Raw genomic sequence first — 24,871 nt, 5'->3', positions numbered from 1 at the left:
GGGATGGCTTTTAGCCCCCTTACATTTGCATCCGCATTCAGGATCTAGAGGAAAAATATTTGCATTCTAGCGTTAGTGCACTGTACTTCTACCTAACATATGGGCAAAGAGCATGTTTTGAAATTACACTTTTTCTATGACACTTTCCCTTTAGCGATTTGGTGACTAGACATCGTTTCACATGCACCAAAATATTTTTCAACATCCAAAATTTTGCAGTGAAGGTTGTTACTAAAATGCATAATAAAACAATCTACATATTTAGAAACCCTGGCACAACTACAAATAGAGAAATGAAAATCACTATGAGTCTTTTATTTCTGAAAATTACAAGACATCCTGTGCAAAACTAAAATAAAAACAATCCTTATTGTGCATGAGCAGCAAAAAGCACACACTTGACTGATAAAGGGATGAGAAAACAATTCTAAATATTAGTTTCCTTACAAGTATTGTTCGGTCTAAGAACTGTAGAAAATCATGCTCAGGTTTTGCTATAGAAAAACATCAATTTTAATTTACTTGAATATTTAAAAATATATTTTACTTATGACAATAAATAACCAGTGTTTACCTTGGCATACCTACACATTGCGTCAAAGTCAAGATCACATTTTCAATCCCTTACATTTTGTTTAACTTAGTATTTGTATTTTCTGTTCAGGGAATAATCAATAAGTTAAGTAAATTCCATCAGAGCATTGCTGTTTTAATGCTGAGTTTCCAATTCAAGAATTGTCCATTCTCCATGTGGTGAAGAGCATTCATCTGGAGAAAAACTTGTCACTGTGACACTTGTGGTTGAATCATCTAATGGAGACATTAGTTCAGTCCATCTACCAAAAGTGTCAAGATGTGCTTTACCCTGAGGTTTGGTGTTGTCTCGTGCCAAAAGTAGTGTTTGGCTGATAAGATATTGTGCCAAGCTGTAATCTGCAGGAACAGAGTTTTTTACATCTAAGTTAGAATCCTGATCAGTCAAAAGGTGTCTCAAAAGAGTCCAGTCCCTTTCTGCAAAGTGCTGATCCTCAAAATTGACACCCAAAATGTGTGCTCCATCCTCCACTCCTTGCTCAAAAGCATCTCCAACATCCATCTCATATATAGGAGAAAGGGTTTTTGAAGGTCGATGCTCAAACATGCAGGTTTGTGCCAATGTGTCACAATCATCTATGTTTCCTGAAATAATTCATAATACTATACAATGTAAGAATGTTATATTCGTCCCCGTAGGGCTTTGTAGACCAAAATTTAAATTAATACAGCGATGGCAACATATAATTAGGATGAAGAAAAAGTAGACAGTTCATACATAACTTTGATTGAGGTATTAGTTTTCCACGCAGTAAGAACAAAAATGGCTATTTAAATTAAATGAACACACAACATGATCTCTTTTTAATGAACAATAAATATACCTTGGGTAAATTGATACATTTCTGATACAGAAAATGATATTTACTGGAGTGAAAATAAACATGTAATGCACACAGAAAAATCAAGTCCATTACAATGATCAGGCAAGTAGAAAACAATTTAACCCGCTAGCTGCTGATAGTTTATTCAGTGACTCTACTATGAGAATATGTGAAATTATACTTTTGATTATTACTTCAGTATTTCTACTTTGCTCTTCCTTATGCAGTCTATAAGTAATTTTCTGCAAATACCACAAATCTTTGAGATAGTTTTATAACATCTGAAAGGCAAAAATAATCCTAATGTCTTCAAACTACAGTAGACATTTCTAATTAAATGCTCCCGAATTTACTCAGTTAGCCCATCCAAATCAATAAGTAGCACAAGTCCAAGGAAAATAAACGTAACCGAGCAATCAGAAATGACCCCCAAAATGAAGTCAAAATATCAGCAGCTAAAGGGATAAACAATATTCTGAGGTAACTAAAGCTACACTAGCTGTACAGAGAAGGAAACAAGTTTATTCAAAGGATTAATTCTATTCTACACATGCAAGGACTACAACAGGCAACAACAAGCAAACAAAACAACACAACATGTACAGCTTCAAAGGCCATATAAATGGTCTAATTCGTTAAATATATATAGTTAGAGGTTTAGTTGTGAATTGTCTTTTTATTTTTTTATACTGGCAATCTACTTTAAACCGCTGACAGTAAAAAATAAACATACTGTATGTAAACGTAGACACATTTTGAGTAACAAACTAAAGCTTTTTCATATGTATTCATTGCTTTTAAATATAGTCTCTTTTTTAGGAAACTCTTAAAACTGAAAATATCAGAGCATGTGTACCTATAATCTAAACTAATTTTATTCTGTAAAATATGTTATGAATATATGTGGACAGAAATGTTATGGTTTCAATAAACTATGAAGTGCTTTTATTTAATAGTCTAGCAGTTTAATGCTACAGGCGTCCTCACTACACTGGTTTTCTGACAAATGAAATAAAGCACTGAGTATCAGTGGCAAACTACGCTAAACTTATCTGTGCAGCTCGTAAATGTTTGGAAGTTGAAAAGTAGCAATAGCCCCTCTTTTATGCCCAACAGATTGAATATCTTTCATTCTTAGTTGCATATGTAATGTTCAAATCTAAATGCTTTTAATCAAATTTGCTATTTACTTGATTTTAGCAGCTTCGCGAGTATTAAGCCTTTGGAAGATTAAGGACTGCTCCAAACTAAATCTACCTATCTAACAGATTGTTATTTTGTACGATGTAATGTTCCAATTACTGTACATTACCTTCAGTTAAAGCAGTATAGGAATTTTCTGTGGCTGCTGCCTGGTTGTCTTTCACGTGCTCTTCCTGACTCTGCAACAGATTCCTACTGTGCTCTTTAACTTTGGCAGAATTGTTCTGCTGTCTATCAGAAGTGGGATTTCTTTTATTGAGTTCCAGATGGCACGGTCGTTCGTGACATTTTAAGTCATTCTCTGAACGTCTACTGTGGTCCACAAATTCCATAATTCCTTGAGTTTTATTGCAAATTTCCAGCTCTTCGTTGTGACAACATTTTGCGTCTGTAGGCAACATCTCCTTTGCTTTATTTTCCACTGAAACTGACGGCGCGCCCAGTTCATCTTGCCCAGTAAGTACAATACTCTGAGAATCCGAAATGCCTTGTGCACACTTTTCTGGCTGGCCACATTTTTCGTTTTCCTGGTGCTTGCATACTAGTAAGCCATGTTCTGCTTCTAGTGAATCTCTGCAATGCAAGTTACCATGAAGTTCATGCAAAGCACCATCAAACACTTCAGGGGATGTTAATGAATCTAGGGAACGTGGCAATGGAGTTTGAGCTTCTCCTTCATCAGACCCCAGCTCTTCACATTCATCAACAGACAGTAAAACTGAACGCTTAAATTTTGTTGCCGAGGGAAACTCTTGCCTTTCACCATCATTTTCTGTTGCATCATCAAAGGCTAAATTGACAATACCTTGGTAAGGTTGCACTACGATGTCAGAAGAGCAATGATCTAAAGTAGGATCAGCTTCAGATTTTTCATCCTCTGTTTCATCTGCTGATGAAGAGACCTGGTCAACTTCCTGAGGAAACCCTAGAGTTCCACAAGTAGTCTCTTCATTATGTCTAGTGCCATCCATTAATATGGTTTCTTGGTGGGGCCAAACATCACGTTTCTTTCTTGGTCGCTCATCATCACTAGTTGAGTTTACTCTAAAACAATCACCACAATTCTCTTTTTTCATTTTTACTTCTATTCTTAAACTGTTATCATATACCTTCAGCTCCTCAGGAGTACTTGTATCACTGCTGCTTCTTCCAAGAAAATCGTGGCATAGCATAGTGCTGCATTTTGAAATTCCTCTTTCATTTGAACCATCATCATCTTGTGATCCACCAGCATCATAATCTTCTGACCGTGGCTTTATGTCATCAGAAGAAGTGGTTGCACTTGCACTGTCAGATTCAGGACTCTCTTTGTGATTTAAAATACCTGAACCCAGAGCCCAGTTATCCACAAGGGGCATTTCTGAGGGTTCACGATTTGCTAGGGTTTCTGTACTATGCATGTTCTTAGGGGAAACTTCACTTAGTACCTGTCCTGCAAGAGATCTGGAATCCTCATCTAATTCTTCTGAATCAAAATCATGATCGGCTAAAGCAGATCCATTTGAAAAATGACCATTAACCAATCCTTCATAATGTGACTTATAGAGATTGCTTCCATCTGAATTCAATGACAAAGCACCACTCATAATAGGTGAAAAGCCTGTGCCATGGCCATTACAACCATCACCATTTAATTTGTCCTTTTGCTCGAGAAGATCTTGTATTTTTTCTTTACAATTACCTATTCCAGGATCTAAATTTGTTTGTATAACTTTAATGTTAGACACTGTATTATGAGAAACAGAAGGCAATGAAAGCAAAGCAAGTTCTTCATCATTTGTCAGCAGTCCATTTACTGGTTCCTCCCCACACTGACCAAGTGAGTATAGATCAGGTGATGCCAATGTGTTAGGTTTAGGCTTCTCTCCTGAATTCTGAGTGCATCCTACTTTAGATATGTTGCCATTTTTACTTCTCTGGATGGATTCCCTTTGTACATGCCTCTGGGCAGGTGACTGGGGCTTTGAGGTAGGCTGTCCTGTCACATTTTTATGTTTAATTTCTTTAATCATTATATCCTTTTTTCTTGAAGATTGTTGCACCAAAGGAGGCATTACTGTTTTGCCATTGCTTTTGGCAGCTGGGGAGTGTAAAGACTTCTGACTGTTTTTCTTTGATGGCGTATGTCTGTCTGAAGATGCATTATCAACATGCTTAGCAGAAGTTTTTTCTCCATTTTGTTTGAGAGAGACTGCACATTTCATTGAATTTGTTGTATCTCCATGTAATCCTATTAGAGATGAAAATAATATTGTAATTAGGAATATGGTAGAAACAGAGTATATGTAATGAAAAATAAGGATGCCGATTATAACAAGTCTTTAATGTCATACTATCTTACATGCTGCTTAACATCAAGCTCAACTTTCAAATAACTGCTATTGTAACAGCAAAGGATTCTTAAATATAGTCTCAATTAAAAAAGACAAGAGCAATACATATGAATTATATACATGCTCCCAATCCAAAAATATCAGAATGAAAAGTCACATAGTGGACGGCCAATCTGACTCTCCATGCATGGCTCATGGGCAAATGAAGTCAAATTCAAGTCTGTTTATTAGTTGAGATACAATGTAGTTAAAAACTTATAATGAAGAAGATGATATATAAAATTTCTTGACACTAACATACTTGTCAACTCATACAGCGCCACGGTGTGACACACAATATCAGCTCCCATCACACGGTCTCCCAGTGAGGTGCTGATATCACACGGTGACAAGGAAAACAAGCTGAATACCACTGTAAATAGTGGTTTTCCAGTTCGTTTTCTGAGGTTTTGAACTGCGGACATCCATTAAAGGGTGGGTAAACACCCCAGGACACCGGCACCAGACTCAGCAAGCTTCTTTTTTTGGGGGGTGAGGAGGTGGTTTGGGAGCTGGATGCTTTTCAAAAGTGCCTTGTAGGTACTACTCGGCACGAGACCCCGCCCCTTCCTCACACAGTGAAATTGTTCTTCAAGTTGGCAGATATGCTCCAAGTTAAGCACAGGAAGTAATGCACTGCTCCTTCATTATCTCCCTTTAAAGATCCCTTGCCAGTTTACTTCTTGCTAGGATTACAGAGCTAGGAAAAAGATAAAGTATTAGGTTTTTGTTGTCACTCTAAAGCTTTATTGCTCCTGCTGTATTTAAGAAGCTACACATTCAACCAAAGAACGTCCCAAGAAAATCAATGAATTCCTGAAACCAGAGTATTCAACATCCAACACCATCCACAAACATGGACTATGCGACTCCCTTGGTGACTGCTTCACCTTCAAAGACCTGAAAAGATATTCTGAGGATAAAACGAAATAGCTTCAGCCCAACCCACACATAACCTCAGTGACTGAATCCATGTCTCGAAGTCATGTACTATCCTCCAATTTCTATACCAATGTCTTCACCAAACTTAAAAACAACTGTGGTGAATCTGTATTACTGGAAGACCCCAGCCAAAATATTCAAAGACAATTGCATGAAGAGCTCAGCTGCCATCATAGCCAATGCTATTATCAACCAGTCATTTGTGGCTGGGCTAATTTAAAAAAAACTCAAAACTGCCTTCATCAAATCTATTCTTAATAAAAAGAGGCTCTGACTCAAATTTCCCATTCAACCATCACCCCATAAGTAACTGCCAAAACACAATTATCAGCTTACATTGAAGAACATAATTTACTTTTAGACATCAAAGCAGAATTCTGTCCAATTACGAGAAAAGAATCTGCAGTAAATGCAAAAAGAGCAAACATCAAAATTACAGAGGACCCTAATGGGGTAGCAGCATTCCCACCATTGAATCCTTTTGCTACCTTTGTCAGTCGATTGTCCTACTCTTCTCTGGAGCCTTGACTCAATAAGAATCCACGGCGCTGTTCTCTGCTGGATTGATCCCTTCCTGATTAACAGCTCCCATATTCTGTCTCTCCATATCTTCTGCTCTGAGCTCTTCCCTCAACCACAGGTATCTCTCAAGGATTCACCATTGTCCCACTTTTCTTTAACCTACGTCTCAGATTACTGTGAGCTGCGATCCAGCCGTCAACTCTCCTCTTACTCAGGAATAAAATTAAAGGTGCAAGTCATAATCAGTCTAGCATATTCCTTGGAGAATTCCATGAAGTAATTTGGAAGCAACTGAAAATCCAGAACGCAGCTGTGAGATCTTTTGTTTTTACATAATTCTTGTTTGTATTATGAAAACAAACATTGCACAAGCTAGTAATGCATACAGGGTTGAGGCAAATCATTAATGCGCTTGTCTGATCCACGCAAGGTGTTCAACATGAAGTGATGTTATGAATTAAGGTCTTGTACAAACAAATCACAAAACCAGTGTTTATAGAGTGATAGACAGGCATTTTGCCTATAACCTGTAAGGCACATGTACAGTCTTGTGACAGACACGTTGGGAGTGTGAGCAAGGTATGATCAGAATGACTGTAATAATTCCAGATGCTTAATGTCTGGTTTCCCTTTTAGGATTATATATTGAGTAGTTAGTCTACTACAGCTGAAAGACTACTTCTTAACCTCCACATCTGATAATGAATTTCTCCAGCTACATTGAGTGCCTTTAGCCAGACTGATGTGCATAGCTCATCATGCTATTCAAGGCACAAGAGCCTTGTTAACTCTGCAAATACTTCCTACCTGCATCAATGTAGACCACGTAATTCCAGGTGGGGTCCACTCTTTTCTGTCCATTCCTTCAACACATTTTGGATCGGAGGGAACACCTTCTCAATCTAAACTAAACTAAGTTGAGGAAGTTTCTCCCTACCAAGAAGAGAGTAATCTGCAAACATTCAGAATTCTGGAAAGTAGTTAAAATCTGTCTCTTCTCATGTGCAGAACTACTTTTTATATATAAAATAAAAAGGGTAGGTATTCACATGCTTCACTGTGTCTATCCTCACAATATTCTGCAACACAACATGCTTAAGAACAGTAAAACTGCAGGACCATATTTAGAGTATTTGTCTCCAAGGTTCACATACATCACACAACACTATTCATATTTGTCAATTTACAACCAACACCCTGTTCAACACTCAATTGTAAAAATGCTATTAGGATCTTAATGCAAATCAAGAGCTTTGCAACCCCATCAGGCATCAGGGTCATGAAACACTGTATACATGCTACATTACAACACACATGTGAGAAATTGAGTTGTTGGTTGACTGGGGTGTGATCCCTAGTCAAGCAGCAACCAGAAAACTTGTCAGCGCGAGGCACAAACCAACCCTAAATTAACCTGTGCTCAATGCTCTGGTATCTTGGCACAGAGCATTTAGGCTTAACTTAGAGGCAATGTGTAAAGTATTTGAGTCAATCACAAGAAAACTCCACAAGATGTGTGGAGGGGGGAACTAGGGGCGTGGGGTTCTGGGAGCAGCAGCCTCCAATATTAAATGTTCATCACAAAAGAGCTGCTCCCAGTGTGATAACCCAAAACGAGCTACAAGAACGTCGTGAGTGTGGGCATCTCACAAAAAGATACGGACTGGTCTCACACACCACCTGGTGTCATGCTTCATCATTGACCAGTCCTCGCCCTCCAAAACCTTCGTTTGATGGAGGACGGGCATACACTTGACGACAAGGATGCACTTCTAAGTGATGAAGTGGGGGCCCGTGACTATGTGAGTGAAATTAAGATTAAAAATCATTATAGTAGTCAGTAGCAATTCTTTAATGTGAAGTGAAAACTATATGATATTAAAATAAGAGTGACGGTGATTTGGATATTTATTGTTCCCAACCGTCTAGTGAATGATCTCGTGGATGGTCGACATGTTTCTGCCTGGGTGGCCCCGAGGGGTCCGCGGCATTCATCAGGACCTAAATAGAATAATAATGGGCTCCGTTCTTACCACAATTTGGTAATGTGTCACCACTGCGGGAGTGTGGTATAGGTCACACTTCACCGTCTAAGGGATGCTTCCAATAGTGAAGCCCTAATAATATGGACAAGTAGCCTCATGGGAGAAGAGGCGGAGAAGAGAACCACAACTGTGTTTCCTTGTTACTCGCGATCAGCGCGTCCTGCCACCTATGCGTCCGCTCATGGTTCTCCTTAGACGGTGAAGTGTGACCTATACCACACTCCCGCAGTGGTGACACATTACCAAACTGTGGTAAGAACGGAGCCCATTATTATTCTATTTAGGTCCTGATGAATGCCGCGGACCCCTCGGGGCCACCCAGGCAGAAACATGTCGACCATCCACGAGATCATTCACTAGACGGTTGGGAACAATAAATATCCCAATCACCGTCACTCTTATTTTAATATCATATAGTTTTCACTTCACATTAAAGAATTGCTACTGACTACTATAATGATTTTTTTTTTTTTTAAAACCTTTATTGACATTTCAACCAAAGACAAGTATGGGCCTACAACCCCCGGGGCCGGCCGCTAAGCAGTTGGATTAACAGAAAACAAATTTTAATCACAGGCAGCACCTCGGGGAGCAGAATCTCCGTGCTAGTATACTCTTGGCCACTTAGCAGCCCAAGTAGGAAACCAGGATATAAAAGGTTTTCATTTTATAATAGAGAATGGAAGGATCAGGTGCCAAACAATTTCCCAGTAGCGAAAAATGGCGGGCAGAATAGTTAACGTCAACAATAAACAGCAATCTATCAAGTCAATGGCGCTGAAACAGGAGGTTCAGGATGTGGAAGAATATCACGAGCCATGTGCGCCTGCAGTCCCCTGCCCTAAGACCCAGAAAGCACCACGGAAATTGAGGCACAAATGAAAAAGCAGTGTTTGACAGCGAAGGAAACCTACCGTACTGACCCCAGAAAAGAAAGACAAAGAAAGATAAGAGAAGAGAAAAGAGGCCATAGAAACAAAGTAAAAAACTAATAAATCTCCTCCCCCAGCCCCCCACCCTGCACCTCTGCAGATGACTACGGCCCCCCCCCCCAGCAGTGTGCCTGTCGCCCCAGAACCAGACCCGAAATATAGAAGAAACAGAGAAAAAGGAGAAAGAAAAGAAACCCCACCTAACGGGGGAGTGGAGAGAGTATTAATAAACTGGAGGAGGGCCTTCAAACATGCCCCCGGCTTCTCCCTCCCGCACAATGTGTTCCTCCCCAAAGCAAACAGTAATCAACAAAAATTTTCCCATGTCAAAGAAAAATGGGGAGCGTTATGCACCTATCACACTATTAGTTATGCCGTGAGAGCACGCAACCCCTGTGCCCGCCCGCCTATCAGATGACAACCTCTGAAGGATCAGTCTTATCCTTGGCCTCTCTTTGCGAATCCACCGATGCATACCCATCGACCCAGTGCCATGTCCAATGTTACGAGGAAAAGGAGCGTCCAAGAAAGAACCGGAAGCGACACACACATGTAGGGTGGACGTCTCCGAATACCAACACAGTCATCATTATGGAGGATCATCATTCCCAGTACTGCCCCAGGACATACACTGCACACAAGGTCCAGGATGTAGGAATCAGCCAGAGCAGGCGACCATTGCTTGATTATTGCCTGGGTCGCCGGAGGCTGTGCGTGGGACAAAGCCACCACCTTCTGCTCAAATCTAAAACCTCCGGAACAGACCCGACCTACAGCCAGCCGACCACACGTTGGCACATTGTCAGGAATTTCCAGCTTCCCCCTATTCACCGGGGCGGCCACGACACTGTCCTCCTGTGTGAAGTAAAACAAGTCCCTGGTTACCTGGGGACAGGCAGATCGCAACTGTTCCGACGCTGACGCAATACCATCAAGCTTTCTCCCCAGTACCCAGGCGCCGTGAACCAGGGTGGAACGAAGGGCACCGAGAGCTTCGAGAAGGTCGCCGTACCCCAGCACAGCTCCTCGCGCCCGCTGCGCTACACTCCTCTTAGCCACACACTCCCAATCGTGCTGCGACCCAGTGTACAGGATGATAGAATCCATCCTATCAAGATGGCCGCAGGGTAGTTCCACCCCAGATTGGGACCGGGTCTCAGGCACAAGCGCATCAAGTTCCATGGTACTGCAAACAGGGTTCCGGGGGCAGGCAAAATATGTATCCGGTGTATGGTCACAGGTAACAGTTATCCTCACCCTGGACGAGCGCCCGCAAAAATCCGGGAGCAGCCCGTGAAAATCGGGACGAGTTACAGGCAGCGTCCGAGCAGCTCACTGGCGAGGGCTCAGGCAATTACCGAAGAATCTTGGAATTGCCACCTCGGGCATGCACTCGTTCCGCTACGCCCAGTGGTAGGAATGACCACGGCGAAATTCAGGCCAATATCCGCACCGCTCCGGTATTCCGACTCCACCCAGTCACCAATGGCCGCTGTTGTTGAACTGCCGCCCGGCCATGTTGTCCACTTGAGGTCCCGGTTCCAGGGTTGCACAGGCCGCAAACCTCAGGTGAACATTTCTCCGGCGGTACCGCCGCCAGAAACTTCAGAATCACGCGATCGGTTGCCGCTCTCAATCACCAACACGGGCATATAGCGCAGGCTAAGGATCTCATGCAGGATATCTGTGCGGGATGCGGAGGTTCACGGAGCCGAGAGCCTACGCTGCCGTCCCGATCGCCATCTTGGCTCCTCCCCCCTACTATAATGATTTTTAATCTTAATTTCACTCACATAGTCATGGGCCCCCACTCCATCACTTAGAAGTGCATCCTTGTCGTCAAGTGTATGCCCGTCCTCCATCAAACGAAGGTTTTGGAGGGCGAGGACTGGTCAATGATGAAGCATGACACCAGGTGGTGTGTGAGACCAGTCCGTATCTTTTTGTGAGATGCCCACACTCACGACGTTCTTGTAGCTCGTTTTGGGTTATCACACTGGGAGCAGCTAAAGTATTTGAGTAACACTTCAAATAGTAACACAGTGAAAACACCACACAAAAACTATCCCACACCAAGTAAAAAATATAGAGCAAGCTGGGGGGCATGGCCAAGCAACAAGACCGACAGGACGTGAGCAGTTTCAGCTTGCCGTCCGTACGCCCGAACATCCTATATTTATCCTGGTAGCCCCGCTGGAAACCAGGCGCTCTGAGCGGGAAAAGATTGCACTGGCACGATTCTGGAGGGGGGTTTTGGCTTATCTCTCTGAAGTATTGGGTTGGGAGCTTCCTAGTTCACCGAAACTTGTCCTCCTTCATGTGATGGAAGGGATTGGGGGCAATATTTATAAGAGACATCTCATGCTTCTTGGTTTTACTTTAGCGAACATAGCTAGAGCCTGGAAGGTGGTGGTTGCCCCTTCCGTTTCCACTTGGAAAAATGGGCTGGACTTCTGTATGGGTCTTGAAGTTCCCATTTTTGAAGCTAGGCCCCTGGAAACATTATAAAATCTGGAAGCGCTGGGCAGATTATCGGGTCTGGAGCTAGAGCTGCCGCAGGGGGGCCAGGGCCTTGACCCGGGGTAGCCTGTTGGCCTTTCACATACCTTACGCTTTTCTCCTGAGTGGCTTGCGGGTGCTCAGCGGGAGACGGTATTGTGGTCATTGAGTCCTAGTGTAGATTAATGGCAGTTTGGGTCAGTGATATACTGTTCCGGAATAAGGAGATGGCGCACTGGGTGGTGGGGAGGGAGGGGGGTTGTTTTGCAGGGATTGATTTTATTTGTATTGCCTTTTATGTTTTCCTTTACATAAATGTGTAAAATTGTTAAAGTCCAACTTTTGTATCTTATATGCGGCAGTTGTCTCTGGGACTCAGAGCTCTGCATTGTATGTATCACCCTGACAAATAAAATCTGTTAACAAAAATTAAAAAACGATTCAGTAATAATTTGGGTCAACAAAGAGTAAAATAAAATGAAATAACGTGGAATCCAAATACCTTAGGGAATAGGCTGGGACAATAATGAATAATCCAGGAGGGCTAATGAAAACGCGAACGTTGCTTGGCCTGGTTAGATACATGATAACAACACATAACAAAATCAAATAAATCTGATGAAAAAGGAAATGTGGGTGAAGGGGTCACAAGAGGGCTGTGGCGCAACTCACCACACAATGAATGCAGTGGCCTGAGTCGGTAGAAAATACAGTCTAAGTGAGTTCTGCCTCTAATAGAAGTCAATAGCGCGTGGATACGAGTCCCGCTGGTTGTTGATGAGAAAAACAGGAATCCCCAAGTATCGCTGGCGACAATACAGTGGGAGAAGCGTTAAAGCTTGGCAGGTATGGGAGTCCCTAGGGCGAAGGTGAGAAAGAACAGACAAAATAAGGGGGAGAGTTAGTCCAGAAATAATATATTCCTAAATGCGGAGCGCTAATGAGGAAAGAAAAGACGCCTGCAAATATAAAGCGCCTCACCTTGGTAAAGAGATGATCTTAACAAGAAAAAGAAAAAGAAAAAACGGAGGTGGGGGGGGGGGAGGTTAAAATATTAAGTAATGGAATCCCTGTGAGAGAAGAACAGGCACAGGGTCGTCCCCAGCGGCTCGGCGGCCAGTTTACCAAATAATAGAGATGAATTAGCGCTCAGCTAAACTGCTGACACAGAGTCTGTGGCTCTGGGTGCTCGAGGCGCGAAAAAGTGAGCGTTAAATATTCCGCAGGTGAGAGCCTAAACAGGCAATGGCCCCTGGTGGATGGGTCAAAGTAGGGGAGGTGGAGAAAAAAGAATAAAGTAAGTAGATAACACCTCAGCAAATATCGTGGAGGCACAGAGAATAGTCTCAGCCCCCTGGGGATTCATTCGAGTACGGGAGGCGGATAGACGTAAAGGCAATCGGCTTCTAAGCTGTAGTCGAGCACAGATATTGTTTAAGGATGAAAAAAATTAAATAAAATAAAACTACAATAAGAAAAATGAAAAAGGGGGCAAAAAACAAACAAACTCGAAGCCATGGAACATGAAAGATGAAACACAAACAAAAACTCGAAGAGGGCTAAATAGAAAGACATATGTACAGCAGTGCAGGAAGAAGGATAGAAAGGTCCCGAGGGGGTCCATTAAGTTATTAATCAGTCTGAACTACAGAGCGGAAACAGGGGAGTCATATAATGACATTTTCCCATGGCAAGGTCTCGTTGAGTCCCTTGTCTTTGGTGTTTAAGGTGAACATCCAGAAGACTTCCCGTTTCTTACGTATTGCAGTAACGTTCGTGTCCTTGCGGGAATGGACTTTTTCCAAGATGGACCATCGAAGGTCCCCTTCAGAGTGGCCTGCTTCATAACAATGATTTACTAAAGTGGCAGCATGTTTACGCAGTCTTATGTTGGAATTGTGCTCGCCCATGCAGATTCTACATTCTCTGGCTGTTTCCCCTATGTATGCTAGGTGGCAAGGGCATAAAATAACATAGATAATATTAGAGGAACAGCAGTTTGTCATTTCTTTCAGAAATACGTTACGATCGTTGATCAGAATTTGGTTGCTGACAATCGCATTAGAACAGGCTTGGCAAGAACCGCATTTGTGGTTGCCCTGTACAGGCAGACCACCTGTAATGAAACTTTGGATGAACTTCTCAGGTACCTTTGCCTTAACCAGGATGTTTCTCAGGTTTTTATTCCTCTTGAATGCAAAAAGAGGTTTGGATAGTTTCTGCGATTGGTGATCCAAATTTAAAATGTGCCACTTGAGTTAATGATTTGGCGCACTTTATGGTCAAACAGAGGATGTTTGGTAACATAGACAAGTTGGTCGGACTGTTCCTTCTGTTTTGGTTGAAACATCGTGTCACGGTCATAATATCTCGCTCTCTTCAATGCATCTTTAACGAGTTTGTGCGGATATCTTCTCTTAATCAATTTTTCTTTGAGAATTTCAGCGTGGGTCATGTAATTCTTGATGGTGGTACAGTTTCTACGGAGGCGTAGAAATTGACTGAACGGAATTCTGTCCTTTTGGCATCTCGGGTAGAAACTGCTGAAATGCAAGAGTGTGTTCCTTGACATGGGTTTGGTGTATAAAGATACCACCAGTTGGGAATTAAGATGTTCTATACACACGTCAAGGAATTCTAGTTTATTGTAGGGGAGTCCCTTGATTTTGGGTAAAAAAATGGCCAGTGTCCTTGACGTAAGACGGCAAGGAGGACACAAGAGGTTGCAAAAAACGCTCAATGTATTTGGAGAGCGGTTCTGTGGTCGCCCGATAGTTGAAACAATCGGTCTAAGGGGAGGATCGTGTTTGTTCTTATGGATCTTTGGGACCCCGTAAATGAAGGGGATAGGAGTAAACGAGGGTGTAAGAAATTCAGCTTCTTTAAGACATATCGCGCCTCTTTCTACAGCAGCCTCAACAATACGGAGGATTCTCTGTTTGAGTTAAGGATCAGGATTAGATGTAATTATTTTGTAGTGTCTGGGCGAGTCTAATAGGTGGTTCATTTTTTCTTTATATCTGTTAGAATCAAAGATAACAATGCAGCCCCCCTTGTCACAGGGTTTGATTGTCAGGTCTCCATTATTTTTGAGTTCTCCTCGCGCGTGAGGTTATAGGAAGTTTTGGGTATATATTTAATGACTTTTTGGATTTTGGTGAGAACCGCCTTTTCAAACATTTCGACTTCGGCTCGATTCCAGGGGTGAAGCTGGAAGGTGGTTTTAGCCCAGATAGATTGTCTTCCATGGTGTTGGTGACACTGTCCTGAAAAAGCTTCTTGAGCCTAATTCTGCGGAAAAAGGAATGAAGGTCCTTAATGAGTTCAAATTTGTTGAAGTAGGTAGGCGGAACAAACGAGAGTCCTTTCGCTAAAAGGATCTCGGCAGAGGAATCAATACTGCATGAGGACAGGTTAAACACAGGAATAGTATTTACGTTCGCCAGTATTGATGATTGGGGTTCTGAATGTACTTCTGTGGTTGTTCCTGTTCCCCGTAGAATCCTCTCTGTTGTTGTTACTGTCCCGGGTAGAACCCTCTCTGTTGTGGGGTCCGAAACCTCGGGCGAAAATTGCCCCTTTGGTTGCCTAAAAAACAGTTCTCTGTAGTCGTTCTCTCAGGATATTGTCTGGATTGATAGTTACGTTGTGGCGGGCCTTCACTATCCGAATCAGTGGTGTCAGAGAAGGTAGTGACACGTCTACTGCCCCAGTCAGCTGTATAATGACTCGGGGGGGGGGGGGGGGGGGGAGGGGGTTGTCGCTATTGGTGTTATAAAAGCTCTCAGTGAGGTATGGGTAGGCTCGTTCTTGTGAGAACAAGCGGAAATATATTTAGATTTAGCATTGTGCAAGATTATGTATAGTTATGCAAGTTCCCTTGCCGTTTAACCACTTGATTCATCTTCTGCCAAACATTTCCGTCTCATACAGGAAAGCTAGCCTTGTTGCAAGAGCAGTAGCACATGTCAGATAGAATCCCTTCGTAAACCAGTCAGTCCCTGACATTTTACAAACTTGGGTACAGCCTTTTCACCAATTGGCATTAAGGGCAGCAACGTAGAACCTCCATTTCTGGCAGTCTTAGACAAGTTTCTGTATGGTGCCCCTGCTGTGGGTCAGGTTTTTTATTCTGTTTCCACAGTTCACCTTTAGGTGTTCTGTTGCTGGCCGTTCTTCTGTTTGCCTTCTGGGGTCCAGTGGAGAGTTGTTCTTGTAATTTAGTCTTGTTTTCTTCCAATGGTGTGTGTTATCCATCTTCTTCTCTTAATGATGCTGTTTATCCTCTTTTGCTTATATCTTATGAGCAGTACCTGGTTGGAGATGGTTCGAGGCCAGAAAATGTTAAAGATTGTTCATGAGTTACTGGTGTGGAAGACTTGACAGTTTAGTAATGTTGCTTTTCATCATCTGCCAGCTTTCTGATACATAGAAGAGTGTGGACATAACAGTGCTCTGGTAAAGCCTCAGCTTGGTGTGGGTGCTGTTCAGAGATGACCTCCACACATTGTTCAGCATCCTCAAGGCATTCGTGGCTTTGCTCAATGTGCTCTCCATCAATTCTGATAGTACTGCCTCTTCCGCCATGGCTAGGTCCTCTCTATCTATCTTGATCGGTGAAGGTTTTAGGATGTTGAGTGACATGACTTCTGATTATTTTCGTGCTCATCTTCAGGCCCACTTGCTGTGTGCAGATGTTGAGGAAAGGTTAGGCCATCTGTAAAGTCACGGTCCACCAATGCAGGGAAAAAGGTCGATCTGATACCACTGGCTTGGTCTTCAGCTGCGCAGTGCATCACCAGTAGATTACTATATTGGACAGCAACACTGACATCATGCATCCCTGTCTCACACATGTCTTGACTTCAAAGCTACACAAACTCACACTTTGTAGGTAAATTCAAGTCTGTCTCTGCTATTTGGATGTCCGCTTCGCTTGTTGGAAACGGTCTAGATTTCTTTGAAGTGCTCTGCCCAGTGAACGTCCTGCAGTTTTGAGTAGACTGCCTTGCATGTCCATGATAGGAGTTTTGTATGTTACACAAGATGTACCACTAACTATATTCATTAGATTGAAGCCCTTTCCCCGTTTTAATCTACTGGCTGCCTTTTCTGTTTGGCTGGCAAGGTTATCCATGTACGTTCGCTTGTAGGCTCTTGTCATTCTTTTGACTGTCCTAGAATTTTACCTTTATCATGTATGGCCTACCTGGTGTTCTAAACAGTAACTGGAGCATCTATTCCTTTGTTCAGCTTGTGGGGAACCATAGGGAATCGTAGATCTGTGAGGAATTCCTCGATCGCCACCCTTGGTCTTGCCCACCTAAAGAGCATGATAATGTTTGTAAAAACTGTGTAGATCTCATGTTGGATGGGTAATGCAGTGCCATGTGCCAGTGGGCAATATTGGCATTTGGCTTCCCCTGTAACAGTGGAAAACTACGCAAGTGAGTGCTAGAGTGTGTCAACTAGGAGCCAAGGAAGGAGACAAAGACTGGCAACTGAAACCTCTTCCCTCGAAAAGTTAGGCCCTGAAGGGACTGAGATGAGACATATGTTGGAAGAGTTCAGACCCATTAGGCAACACGAGGGAGGCTCCTCTTACAGGAGGTCGTCAGCAGTCAGAAGGGGATCTCAAGTCATGGAGGGACGTCAGGCCGGATGAGCTGTTGACATTGTCCAACATGTCAGACAAAGTGGAAGGTGGAGCTTCAGACTGGTCTCTAAAGAAGGCTGTTGCAACAAGCACAGAGTGTCTAATGTCCTGTTATCTTCTCCTGTGAAAGAGCAGCTATTCGGCTCAAGGGTGCACCTGGATTCGGCATTTGAGTCTAGCTGTCTGATATTCCCACCAGCGTGGCACACCTGCCTGTGCCCAAAATCTCTGTCACTCAGCTCAGTCTCAAGTCGCTTCCGGATTGGTGAAGAGGGCAAAATGACCTGTCATGATCTTGAGCTTGGCTGGGAACAATGGTGAGTACCTCAGACCCAACTCTCTGAAGTTTCTCTTTACTCTCAGAAAAGAGGTGCGTTGGTGCTGGAAAGCCAGCGTATAATCCAGAAAAAGGAGGAGCTGATGACTATTTATTACAAGTCGCTCGACCTGCCTTGCCACTCACAATATTTAATCTTTATCCTTGAAATGACGATATTTGGCAACAGTTGGTCTATGCTGGACACCAAGAGGAGGCCCGCATGCTGATAGTGGACGATTCCACTTGATAGAGAAAAAGGGTGACGTTTGTGACGCACTTTGAAGCCCTTGATCCAGTTCTTAAGGAACTCAACAAGGTCTTGCCCCTCAGAGCACTTATGCATTCGGACTATTCATATGTTGTGGTTGAGTAAACAACCCTCCAAGTCCTCTACCATGCTCTCCAGTAAGCACACTCTGTCCAATATGTCTTGGAACATCTGCTAAAAGTCTGATGTTTGGGGTTGCATTTCCTAAAGCGTGTTTCAACTGGGTGACCCTTTTGGATATCTGCTTTTTGTCCTTTTGCAATAGGCCACCGTTGATGACAACAGCATATATGTTTGCCTCTAGGGAATCTCTAGTTGTCCCAATTGCCTCCAGGATGAGTTGAGCTTGTCTGGCCCAGCTGACAGGGAGTCCAATATTTGTGAGTCCTGGCGATCTGATGATGGGTGTGCGCTTAATTTAATTGACTTTAGCCTCCCCATGGTGTTTAGGTATTGCGGCAGACATCGCAAGTGGTTTAACTTAGTGGGGCAGAGAAGAGGCTTGTCTAGGTAGAAGGGTGTCCAATCAGAGTGATGGACTGCCAGTATCAGGTGCTAGGCCCACCTGCCACCACAAGTCTCCTCCGGAGAGGGTGCCTATTAACCAAGCAGCCCGATTCAAAGCATGACTCTGCCTGTCTGGAAGTGGAGAACGTTGAGTGGAAAATGCCAGCAAAGGAGGCCCAGCCTGGCAGTGCAGTGGTTAGTTCACATGGTTTAACAAGGTAAGTACTGTGTCAGGGTCTTGCTTCCTTATTGTAACCCAAAGACACTGCTGCTGTGGGTTGGAGGATGTTGAGTGGGAGGTACCCGCAGAATAGGTCCAGCCAGGCCGGGCACCGGTAGTTCATCAGATATAGCAGTGTAGATATTGCCTCAGGGCCTTATTGCCTTTATGTACCCCAATGGTGTTGCTGCTGCAGGCCCAAACTCATTCATGAAAATGCAACTAAAATCCAAATGTACTGTCTAACCCTAGGGATTGTTTACACAAATCTATTAGGAAGCAATAAAGGGTCCTTAAGTACAAATAAATGGAAGTTACTGTCCATGAACTGTTTTAGTAACCGGATAGGTTGACAAATTATGTATAAATAAACCACCAGGGTCCTTCAGATTATGAATCAAAGCACAGAATATTTTATAATAAACATGTCAGCAAGTTCCAATAAAAGCCAGAAAATAAAGCTTTTTCATGTTTCCTGGACTCATGATAGACAGATTATTTATATTAAGTAGTTTCAGTGATGTTTTCACTACAACCAGATGTTCAAGGAACCCTTCTGCTAAGAACATGCAAACCATCTGATACGGCTAATCAACATTTTGCTTAATTGTCTACGACCTTGAGGGTGCATGCATCACTAGATAGGTGACCAATCTAGTGACTGTGCAATTTTGTTGCTTGTGTTTTATAAAATACCAATAAAAACAAGTTTTCCTTAATATAATGAAAACATATCAGATAACTACTGTAAGGGGAAGAGAAGTATATAAAAATTGTGCAAACATCTTCCGACCAAGAGATACTTATTGCGGTAGGAACCAAATTATGAGCTGTGTTCCAATGGTTAGTTCATTAAGTAAAATCCGCTAATGTGTTCAGTGACAATGCACTGTCAATGGAACTTGTGCATGACTTAGCCCACTCTGCAGGGGCACCCCCAAACTTTTGGCCTTCTCCCCTCCTGTTTTGCTGGATTCGTTTTTATTGGCTTTAGGGCTCTGTACACTTTTCTACTGCTAATCAGTGCTTAAGTACGTGTGCTCTTTACTTTAAACATGGGAAAATTGGTTTACATCTGATTGGCACATTTAATTTACTCATAAGTCACTAGTCAAGTGGTACTACATGTACCCAGGGCAGTTAAATTAGTAGAATGTAGTGGGCCTGCAGCACTTACCGTGTGACCCACTTTAGTAGCCTCGTTGAACACGTCTCAGGCCTGCCACTGCAGCCTGTATACAGAGTTAAACTGCCATTTCGACTTGGCAAAGTAAACCTTTTGCCAAGCCTAAACCTCCCTTTCCAATATACATCAGTCAACCATAGGGCAGGCCCTAAACAGCCCATAGGGCAGGATGCATTTTATCTAAAATGTTGGACAGGTGCTATTAAGTTTTACATGTCCTGGTATAAGCAACTCAAGCTGCAAACACCGTTTGAACCGACACCGGACGATGGGAAGACTAGCAAAGTCACATTGCACATACCACGCACCAATGACCTTAGGTACAATCCATAATGGGCCAAACTTGGTCCTGTGCTCGGCCTGCGCTCCATCTCAGTCGGCCTGAACTTGGGACTTTTGCCCTAGTCTTGTGTGACTAGATGTTGGTGCTTTGAAATTCATAACTCCAGTTCTGCTGATTGGATTTATGTCATTTTGGTGGTATATAGTTCATTAAAAGTTACTCTATTTTTCTAAAAAGGTATGGGATTTTTTCTTGTGTTGTGTTTTACCTTTATTACTGTTTACGTTTTTTACAGTTTAAGTGCGGCATAAATACTTTACAGATTGCCTCTAATTTAAGCTTGACTGCTTTTGTGCCAAGCTACCAGGTTAATTTAGTGACTTTTTGTGGTTCACCCTGACAAGGATTGTGGCTGTTGCTTGAGTAGAGTTTCACCCCCCCACCCCAACCAACAATCCAATTTCTCACAAAGACAATAAACAATTAATAGATCCCTAAAATGGAGATAATATATACATTTATGTCAGCTGTTCGACAGCATGAGATGAGTTGCAGATTCACTGTGCCCCTTTGGTGGAAATGTAATCAACAGACCTATATATCAAGAAAATGCTTTGTAAGCAGAAATGTATACTTGTCCAATCAGAGGTTGATTTTTTTTTTTAAAGTTTGGATAAAGGAAATTTAAGGTTTGCACTGAACAATCTGTTTCTCTTGAATTTATAAAGTGCACATTTGTGATTTGGGCAGGCTTCCTTTAGGAGCTGTGTGAAGTATCATGGTGTACCTACTACTAAAGAATCAGAACCCAAATATGTAGAAAAGTGTAGGGGATGATTAATAGCTGAACTCTTATGTTTTCTAGGAACCTCCCAATTATATTTGATGGATTGTATTCAAACATACCACCCTGTGTCTTTATTTTTAATCATGCGATAAGGAGTCTCATAAACAAAGTAAGACTAGTAATCACCCTTTAGGCCAATGTCCTTTGAAAGCATTCTGGCCTCTGCATCACCAGGGAGAGTACTCCTAGCTTGCGTATGAGCTAGTCTTTGGGGAAGGGTCTCATGCATGTTTGTGTTTAAACTTTATGCTCCTGTGAGTTCAAACCCAGACAGCAAGTCTGTGGAAAAATAATCAATCAGTACATTTGAAATTTGGGAGATATCTTTGAAGGCTTTAGACCAAAATGAGCTATATCGCCTCCAGGTCACTCATTATGGTGAGTCTTATTTTATCAGGTCGAGCTATATTTAGGACCTAATCGCCCATTCTGGCAAGTTGACAAATGGTGAGTTGACAAAGAACAGGTGTTCTGTTTAGTCAGAAAGCAAAGGCGCAATAAAGATGCCTTTAAATCTTGTTTTTTATCTCGTTACATTTGCTCTTTTCAGAGACAGAGATCAGAAGTAAGTTTACAATTACTTTTCCTTCTCTGACTTCAGAGTTCCAGGATTTTGTAAAGTGAACTGTCTGACCTGCTGTATGAAGTTTGAAATGAAAGGCTGTAGCCTTCAGGTTGTTCCTAACACATTTAAATAGCTGATAAGTCAACTTTACAAACATTTCAAAATATATTTCAGCAGTTGTGAAAGCCCATTTTTTGTACTTCTGTGTGATGAAAAAAATATTTTAATAGAATGAAACAAATCAGAACACTTTAATTAGTGATGTGCAAATAAAAAATGTTTTCTGAAACTCAATTTTCAGATTGTTAATACACTATATCGTTTTAGCAGTAAAGCTGCAATTTAGTGGGAAGGTTTTTGGCCATTTCTTGGACATTTACTGTCTGTAAATGACAGCGCGCTACCACATCATGCTTTAGTAATATATTTATTAGAAGTGTGTCTTTAAACATGAACTGAGAAACACTCCCGCCTCTGCCCTGATGGCAATGCTATATTAGTAAGCTGAGAGACAAGTCCGGTATCATGTGTACCCTATATGTGGGCTAGATTCTTATTATATATGGAGCAAACATTTAGTGTATTTAATCAAACAAAATTGTATTGTTTTGTACAGCAGAAATGTTGAAATCACATATTTGAAGGTGCACTCATGTGAGAATTAGGAAAAAGTCGACTCTGTAAAATAAAATATTTGCCAATGATCACACAATTTGAGACCAGTTTACAGGTCAGGCACATTATAGCTGGGTAGGGTAGATTATTCAAGTTACTAAACCTGTAGGTCTCGTAACATTTGTATGATTTTTAGAAGGCCTGGCCTCACTCATGAGATGTGACATTATAGCAGCCTGTAATACTTTTTCCAATGATATTCATGAAGGTTGTCAAGATTTTGAGGAATAATATACAAGATGCATGAGGACACAACCCTCTGAAGGAAATGCTATCTCAGGTTGATGTTATGTTATAACAATTTATTATGCGCACTACTACCCGGAGGTGTCTAGGCGCTCGCAGTCTGCCATGCTGTGTCAGGAAACGCTAATTTCTAAAAAGCCATGTCTTGAGCAGTTTCCTGAACTCAAGTAGGGATGAAGTCTTCCTAAGGGAGAGTGGAAGGGCGTTCCATTCCTTTATAGTGTTGTAGCTGAAACTCCTTTCTCCCCAGTTAGTCCTTTTGATTCTAGGGGTGGGCATCAGGTAGGCATTTGCTGAACGAAGCGATCTGTTGGGAGAATACCAGCTAAAAAGATCCAACAGAAATCGTGGTCCTTCTCTATGCAATACCTTGTATGCAGTGCAAAGAGCCTTAAATTTGATCCGCTGACCAACTGGTAACCAGTGCAATTCCCGAATGCCTGCTCTGATAGACTGGCATTTAGGAACATCTAAGACCAGTCTAGCCCATTGCAGTAATCCACTTTGGATAAGACAAGGGAGGTCAGTACTGTTTTTCTTGTATTTAAGGGGATAAAAGGCAGGATTTTACGTACAATTCTGATAGTGAGGAAGGAGGAGGAGACCACCTTAGAAACCTGGGACTTAATGTTGAGTTTATCATCTATGATGACCTCCAAATTCTTTGCCTTGGCTATTGGTGTAGGAGTAGGGCCTAGTGTATCTGGCCACCAAACTGGTGACCACTGAGGGGAAAGGTTTCCAAATAACACCACCTCAGTTTTTCCTGAGTTCAGCTTCGGGCAGTGCCTACCCATCCGGTTGCTCAGGGTGACCATACAGTCATGAAGTTTGATAGAGTAGTTGATGTCCTTGTCTACTGCTGAAATTACCAACTGAGTGTCGTCGGCATAGGAGGTGGGAATTAAATCAAAGCTTTTAATCAAGGATGCTAATTTGGAAACATAAATATTAAAAAGCATAGGGCTTAAAGAGGACCCCTGAGGCACCCCGCATGGCAAAATAAAAGGTGCAGATTTAAAATTGCCCAATTGCACAGATTGAGTTAGATCCGAAAGGAATGAGGTTAAAAGGCAGAGGGCCCTTCCTCCTATCCCTATGGTTTTTAAGCGTTCGAACAAAAGCGTATGGTCCACGGTATCAAATGCCGCGGACGGGTCGAGGAGAACGAGGGCTGCCAACCCTCCACCATCTAGAGTCTTACGGATTTCCTCAGTAGATTTTATTCGAGCGGTATCGGTACTATGACGCGCTCTGAAACCAAACTGACTCTGATCCAAGATTTGATTCTCTACAATGAAGGTGGAGAGCTCAGTATTTTTAACAGTTTCTCAAAAAAATTGACGGGACGTGGGAGCCTTGCAATAGGACGGTAGTTGACTGGATCGGTTATGTCCAAATTCGCATTTATTTTAAAGAGGCAGTATGCATGCCTGCTTCCATATCGAAGGAAAGAGCCCTTGTGATAGCATCAGATTAAACATATTAGTTAGAAGTGGACTAATAATATGACTGATGCTTTGAAGGATCCTAGGAGGACAGGGATCGTCTGGGGATCCTGATTTGGTTGATGAAAGAAGTGTAGCTATTTGAACGGAGGAGACCGAGGAGAAATCTACAAACTACACTTTGCCTGTAGCTACTTGTACTATGTCATTAGCGATAGATTAGTGCTTGGCAAATTGGTCATATATTTGGTCCACCTTAGATTTAAAGAAGTGGGCAAGAGTGTTACAAAAGTTTTGATTTGAATTGGTGGTATCATCCTTGGGGACGGAAATAAGGTTTTTTATCGTTATTAAGAGTTCTTTGCTGGACGTACCAGCCTTTTCAATTTGCATCGTAAAGTACTGGCTTTTTTCAGCAATTAACTTTTTCTTGTAATCTGCCAGTATGGCTTTGTATTGATCTTTTTCTGATGCTTCATAGTTTTCCCTCCATCTTCTTTCCAGCCTTCTAGAGGCTTGTTTATCTAATCGTAAGGCTTCCGTGAACCAAGGGGCTGATAGATAAGGTCTATATCTTACGATTCCATGTTATCCTCGTTACTAAGCTAGCTAGGATTTTTTAGCCTTTTAATCAGGACCTGAAGAAATAAGGTCAAAATAAAAGAGGGGACTACAGGCGGAAACTCTACAAATACATATTTGGAATAGACTCTAAAAT

The 24,871-nt window shown here is 42.2% G+C and overlaps 1 protein-coding gene across 2 annotated transcripts in view; it reads right to left on the bottom strand.

Annotated features, from left to right (window-relative positions):
* Positions 1-294: 294 nt before the first annotated feature.
* BTBD8 (BTB domain containing 8) overlaps positions 295-24,871 on the bottom strand; it is a 430,373-nt gene continuing 405,796 nt past the window's right edge. For both annotated transcript variants that reach the window (XM_085602178.1, XM_085602180.1), the window contains 2 exons: positions 2,731-4,851; positions 295-1,179 (listed from right to left, as the gene is read on the bottom strand). In XM_085602178.1, coding sequence (XP_085458304.1) covers positions 710-1,179; positions 2,731-4,851 — 2,591 coding nt within the window. In that variant the 3' untranslated portion in view covers positions 295-709. The remainder of the gene's footprint in view (positions 1,180-2,730; positions 4,852-24,871) is intronic.

This window comes from Triturus cristatus, chromosome 4_2, assembly GCF_964204655.1.
Source record: "Triturus cristatus chromosome 4_2, aTriCri1.1, whole genome shotgun sequence".
Taxonomy (NCBI): Eukaryota; Metazoa; Chordata; class Amphibia; order Caudata; family Salamandridae; genus Triturus; species Triturus cristatus.
Note: the sequence above shows the minus strand (reverse complement) of the source record. Positions and strands in the feature narration are given on the sequence as shown.